The sequence below is a fragment of the Benincasa hispida genome, unplaced genomic scaffold (genome assembly GCF_027475165.1).
Source record: "Benincasa hispida cultivar pf3 unplaced genomic scaffold, pf3_genome.v1.1 HicScf662, whole genome shotgun sequence".
Lineage (NCBI taxonomy): Eukaryota > Viridiplantae > Streptophyta > Magnoliopsida > Cucurbitales > Cucurbitaceae > Benincasa > Benincasa hispida.
In genome coordinates, this window is record NW_028326781.1 from 27,459 (window position 1) to 33,956 (window position 6,498).

The window sequence follows — 6,498 nt, forward strand, 5'->3', positions numbered from 1 at the left end:
TTTGTCGAAGTTAGTCAAAGTTGTTCTTCTCTCTCACGACCAAAGTTGGTGTGTGGTTTCGTGTTGATAGTGTAGAAGAAGGAAATGAAGAAATGGCAAATTTGTAACATCACTCATTTATGACATCACCAAAAGGTTCATTATTTTTATAAAAAAAAAAGTTGGTATTTTTCATTTGGGCCTCTAAGATAAGTCAGATGTGCAATTTTCTCCAATTTTTCATCTTTGATTCATATTTTGGATAAATTTTGTTAATTATAAATAATATATTATAATGGTTGTATTGAATTTAGCTTCACTAGTCATTTTTTTTTAATTATATTAGGTAAAGAAACACAAATTATTTCTTGATTCATCAATTTAAGTATAGTCTAGTGAATAAGCCACTAATTACTATTTCATAAGTCATCATTCGATGTCCCATATACAACAGTTAGAATTCAACAAATATTATTTTAAGATTTGATTATCAATTTAAACAAATCAAACATGTTTGTCAAATAAAATGCTATAGTATGGTGAGAATGAAGTGTAATTATGTGTTTTAAGTAATTTGAAAAAATATATACAAGTACCCAAATGAAGTTGAAGCTAGGAGATGCATGTATGATTATTTAGAAATTGGGAAGGGGAAAGATTCAGAAAAGAACAACCTCAAAAGCCTAGGCAAGTATGTGATGTTTATATAAGAAAATATATATACAAGAGGAGGAGATAACAAAAGAAAAGCCTCAATTTCTGCTAATTCTTTATAATAAGCACCAAGAGTACGAATTGATACAAAGAAAATAGTGCATAAAAGTGGAAGGGTTTCCCAGTTTGTTTCACCTATTCTATCACATTGCTGCAGCAGTCATTTACATTGCCAGAACTCATCAGGACTGAAGAGCTTATAACAAATGCTCTTAGTGCCATGGAGATTCTAGAATGCTGCATACTTCCTTCACATTCATATCATTAATATCATAATGCCCCGAAGAAAAATAGTCGGGCGAACATTAATATCATCGTGTTTCCTTGTCTCATAAATCATAACAATAATATGGTACAAGTACAACTAAAAAGAGGAAGAATGATTTCGTTATGATTTTGTCTTGAACTTCCTTTGAGCTTTCAAATCGATCACGATTACTGTGATGTTGTCTTTGCTGCCCTTTTGAAGAGCTCGGTTTGAGAGGTATTCTGCGGCTGCTTGGGCTGCAGGATCGATCCCCAGCCCCCTCTCAGAAGGCAAACTGACGCCATTCTTCTTGTGCCAGAGTAGGATTCGTCTTCGAGCCAAGTCGCATACCTCTTCATTTGTCATCACATCCCATAAACCATCACTCGCTAGAACGAGGCATTCGTCGTCTTTCGCCCGAGGGAGGAACATCACTTCTGGCTCTGGGATGATCCATGGTTTCAAGTATCTATCACCTGCAATCCACATGAGATGCACTTGAATAAATTATATGATATGAATCCAACCTCAGTGCTTTCAAAATTCAAAACCATGGCATCATTAACAAAACACAGTCTCCTACAGTTATATTCATGTAAAAAAAAATAAAAAAATAAAAACATCAAGTAATCAATTTTTCATATTCGCTTTTACTTCAGCTCCCTTTTGTATGCTGTTTCAGGTCAAACTCAAACAGCAACCAAGTTTCTCCCACTCAACCTCAAGTAACTGAAGTGATTGGAGATTGACCTCCATATCAACAGAAAACGACTGCCAACATAAACAGAATTATGTCCACATAATGCACTTAATTCTACTGTTTGTCGATAAACTTCACACAGAACAACCTAACATTTCAGAAGTTCAAATTCTTATGATGCATCATAACACAGCACAGATGAGCGGAACACGATTAAAACCTGGGAGAGGAGGAACATGATTGAAACTAGAAGCCAAGCCACGCAGATGAGCAGCACCACACAACCACGTGAGATGTCTAAGCAGCTCATTTTGATATGGTTTGTATCTTGAATAATAAAAATACAACATAGTGGCAAACTCATTTTGATGCAACATGTCAACTAAATTGTTACACGCACGACGGAACCAAAAGTATCTCTTGATTTGAAGAGGAAGACAATATGATTTCGTGGGAGGGGATTGAATCATTCATTCATCAGATACGTCTTCTTTCATGATCCATTTCATGCCAACTCTAATAAGTTATCAAAAGGTCAACTTTACAAAGGGAACGTCATTTCCTGGGAACCTTACGACCTTGCAGTTCCCGGTAACCGGCTGCATCGGCCCGGTTACCTACGTCACCGTCGGTTCCCACAACCATTTCTTTTTTTATGTTTTTATTTCTGAAGGGCTGACGGGTCATTACACCAACGGCTTGAAGTGAACAAGAGAAGCTATCGAGAGAGACCTTAACAACTTAAAGCCCTTCTATATCCCCAACGATGGCCTTGGGTGGATGAAATCTCTCCTACAGCGTAAGGCTATGGCTTCTGAATTCTGATAGTCAAAATTTTTAAAGAAAATAAGAAGAAAAAGAGAAAAGTAGATGTAGAATCCAAAGGAGGTGAGGAGTGACATAGGCTTGATTAAGACAAAGGATCTGTTGCAAGGCTTCAGAAGCACGGTTACAAAAAGCACAAAGATAAAAAAGTATGACAAATTCTGCCCCAATATCCAATCATATCTATCACCTCACTCACTAGAAATCTAAACTATTTGGTTAATAAGAGTAAAAACTGTCAGAACAGCACCACATACAATATTCCACGCTTTAATAAGAAATGGAACTCCAAAGTGGCATCCACTTGTGATAAATTAGTGGACTCATCTCAAGAATGCCAAGCCTAGAATCTTGACGAACAATAAAAAGTCTGATGGGAAAGATGCTTTGACTTGGAACCATTGGAACACTCTCCTTTACGTCCCCTGGGTATGCTTATTTACAACTATAGACTACTTTGGCAAAGCAGTAAGAGATTGTCGGAGACATCATATCATTTGAAATGACTAGCAAACTGGACTTAAAAATTTGTGTAGGACAAAACATACCAATGGATCTCGACATTGCAAGAACACCAAAAACACGGTGCCCGTTCCACTGTATGACCTTTCCTCCCGCGGCCTCAATCCTTTCATATTCATCTTCTCTGTTTGGCTGGGAGACAGCAACGAATTTATAACACATGAAGATTAGTGGATTGGAATCAAAGGTGAAGAAACGAAAAATACAACACAAGAATATGGAAAGTTCACTAATGAAACGTCAAACATGAACGTACTTTATGATCCACAGACAATGCCATTGGCTCCTTCCCACGACAAAGAACTGCTCTTGAGTCTCCACAGTTTGCAACAATAATGTGAGAGGCACAGATAATTGCAACAACAGCAGTGGAGCCTACAGTTTCTGGCGCAACAGGCTCAACACCAGTTCCCCCTCCAATTTCAGCATCAACTTTTAGAAAACATTTGGTGAATGCCTTTCTCCATAGCTCTTGGCAATTATCCTTCATATTGCCAACAGCTATATCTTGCTTAGCCAATTCTATCTCCTCAGATAAAGCCAAATGCATACGTTCACGACAAAAATTTGCGACCTATATATATTAAGAGATTTGAGTTAAAACAACAGTATGCATGGTTAGAAGACTTGCATATGATGGAACGGTAGGAGGAATTTAAACAAGAAACGCATTCACCTGACCAATGGAATTTGTACGCATACCTGAGATCCACCGTGACCATCATAAACCCCAAAAAAATGAACGGTTTGGTGAGCTATAGCCTTGTTTGAGCCATCAAGAACTCGGTCACCAACAAGCATTTGGACTGGAAGTTCCGAAAACCTCGGTACAGTTGCCACTGCATCTTCCATCTCGGGTCTTCTTCCACAGACCGACGTAAATCCCCAAAGGGGAACACAATCTACCTCAAAAACACTTCGACCGACTGGTTCGCTTGCCCTTTTCTCAAGAGGAAGCTGAAGAACCATGTTATTACATGCTTCAGTGCCTAGCCCATCTCCAACATCTTCTTCAAGGCTAGCTGCTGCAGAAGAAGAACTCGCAATCTGAGTGTCAAGACTTTCGACATTAGTCTCTTCAATATTGGCTTTAGCTGCAATCTCAACGCTGCTAATGTCCTTTGCATTGCTGATGGAATCAAATGCTTCAAAAGAAGATACCTCAGAACCTAAAAAATCATCACCACAAATACTGCTATTCTCACTAATCACTGAATGCGAACAAGAGCTATCATAAATGTGATCGCCCTCTAAAGATAAAGAATCATCTTCCTCACTTCCATGGGATATCGACTCATTTTCCGCAACCCAACTGCTATTATTTTGAGATAACACAACTGACAATGGAACTCCTTCGCACTTGTCATTCGTAACCGAAACTGTAGTAATACCAACCTCTTCCTCCCCATTAGAACTCTTACAATCATCAGAACCTACTTCAGTCAGGTCATCAGAAGCCTTAGTCACAGAATCAGATAACAAACCAGCAGTATCTGCCATTAGCTTAAGTCTTGTGATATCCATGGGGGTTGCCATGTTGGGGTTATCACAGACTGAATTACCTACCCTAAATGGCACCACAACCGCTGGGGACATTTCCTCCATCAAATTCTCTACCTAAGCAATGATAAAAGTTACCCCCTAACCCCTCTAAAATAACAAGACCTGTCATATTTCAACTAATCCACCGCCTTTTTCTGTCATTAAGAATGATCTTGGAATGTGAATGTTGGGGTTGAACAAACCATTTTCCATCCGTAAGAAACTTGATAAGACCCAAAGTAGGAAGCCAAGTCAGGGGAAGCAACACGTGGAAGGCCTAAAAAAGTGAGGGAAAAATGAAATGAACATTCAGATCTGGTCAACTACACTGGATCAAGCCACCAATTATAAGGAGAAATTTGAACTTGGAAATCTGATAGGCCCATCAATTTCCCTCTTTAGAATTCCTTTCTGTCCAACCCCAGACAAATACAACGAGCCGGAATCAACCAGAAGAAACTTTAAATGCACAGAAAAACCTGGAAAGAAAAAGAAACCCCCCCCCCCCCCCCCCAAAAAAAAAAAAATTATAAATCAGACCAAACTCCTTATCTTTAAGCACAAGAAAGACATAACGAAAAGGGGGTTTTTATGAAAATCACGAGAAACAACACAGAAAGACGAAATCCCAAGAATCAGAGGAAAACCCTAGAAAAGATAGTAACCCCTTTTAACAAAATTGATAGAGTTTCCCTAAATCAGAGGCAATCCTTCGTAACCTCTCATATCTAATTCAGCTTCCTCTCTCTATCTCACTATCCCTCTCATGCTTTCCCTTTCAAATATTAACAATAAGCAACAGAAAAAAGAAGAAATTAAACAAACAGAAGGGTAGAAAGAAGAGTTCACTACCTAATTTCTCAGCTCGTCAACTGTAGAGACTTCCCTTTCTTCTTCTTCACCTTCTTTTTCCTCTTCAACATCACAAATCCACAAAGCTTAAAAAAGGGGGGTAGAGAGAGAGAGAGAGAGGAGAGAAGAATAAGAAAAACAAAAAACCAGAGAATCAAAATGAAGAAACAAGAAATAATGGGTTGCTTACCACTTAAACAAACAGCAATTTACACGACCCAGAAAGGAAAAAATACAAATAAAAATTGCCAGAGCAGCAGAGAAGTACGCAAATACGAGGAAAAGTAATTGAAAAAGAAAAGGGAAAAAATACAACCTTTTTAATTTGTTTGAGAGAAAGAAAGAATAGAACACGTGTCGAGTAGTTGAAAACTCACCAATCCATGATGTTCCAAATCCTTCCCCTTCTAATCCTCAAATCCAATCAAAAAGGGTCTTTTGTTAATTACAATGTTGTTGTTCTTCTTCCAATCGGTGGCAAGGACGAAGAACAAAATTTTTTAAAAAATAAATAAATAAAAGACAAAAAAGAGTTAAATCAATTTGCACCTTCGTTTTTATGTCTATCTTTATTTATTGCTGAAAATGAATTCCGACCAATAAAATACGATTTATTAAAAATCACAAATATGTGAAAATTTTGCCTTGCCTATGTGAAGGATTTTTTTTTTTTTTTCCAACATAGTTATAAGATATTTATTTTTTCGATTGAGGTAGGAGGATTAACTACTAACTCTATAATTTTTAACTAGAGATGTCTACGGAGCAGCGAAGATGTCCCGCCTCCTATTTCAATCCTCATCCCCACGAATTCTCCGTGATAATTGGGATGGAGATTCCTCATGAAAAATTTACGATGATTCAGTTCCGACGGAAAAATATCTCCCACTTATTTTTTTATTAATTTAATTTTTTTAAAATATTTAATCAAATAAAATTTTCAAAACTTATATATTAAATGAGTCATTTCGAATACAATTTTATATTAAAATAAAACATTATTAAATCTCTTCCTAAAAGGAATGATAATCCACTTGTGAAAGATATAATTAAAATGTGTAGTTTCCATAATTTATGAAGTAACCCATATAATTTAACTCACTTACTATGAGTATAT

The 6,498-nt window shown here is 37.1% G+C and overlaps 1 protein-coding gene across 14 annotated transcripts; it reads right to left on the reverse strand.

The window, feature by feature from the left end:
• Window positions 1-715: 715 nt before the first annotated feature.
• LOC120076663 (protein phosphatase 2C 53-like) lies at window positions 716-6,040 on the reverse strand. 14 transcript variants are annotated; one of them, XM_039030551.2, is made up of 6 exons: window positions 5,759-6,040; window positions 5,382-5,467; window positions 3,690-5,008; window positions 3,244-3,561; window positions 3,014-3,119; window positions 716-1,416 (listed from the first exon to the last, which is right to left on the reverse strand). In XM_039030551.2, exons 3-6 carry the CDS (start codon window positions 4,590-4,592, stop codon window positions 1,082-1,084), a joined length of 1,662 nt encoding a protein of 553 aa, XP_038886479.1. In that variant the 5' UTR covers window positions 4,593-5,008; window positions 5,382-5,467; window positions 5,759-6,040; the 3' UTR covers window positions 716-1,081. The 14 variants fall into 14 exon arrangements, with proteins under 14 accessions (XP_038886479.1, XP_090166244.1, XP_038886485.1 ...); XM_090310118.1 differs by having other exon boundaries at window positions 5,382-5,443; window positions 5,759-5,962; XM_039030557.2 differs by having other exon boundaries at window positions 3,690-4,806; window positions 5,759-5,925.
• Window positions 6,041-6,498: the final 458 nt, after the last annotated feature.

What these genes read in the sequence shown, in the direction of transcription:
- LOC120076663 (XM_039030551.2), bottom strand. Translation starts at nt 4,592, where the DNA reads ATGGAGGAAATGTCCCCAGCGGTTGTGGTGCCATTTAGGGTAGGTAAT. An exon ending in ATGGTCACGGTGGATCTCAG is followed by an intron (nt 3,562 to 3,689) that starts GTATGCGTACAA and finishes TAATATATATAG; the next exon opens with GTCGCAAATTTTTGTCGTGA. An exon ending in TGCAATGTCGAGATCCATTG is followed by an intron (nt 1,417 to 3,013) that starts GTATGTTTTGTC and finishes TGTGGATTGCAG; the next exon opens with GTGATAGATACTTGAAACCA.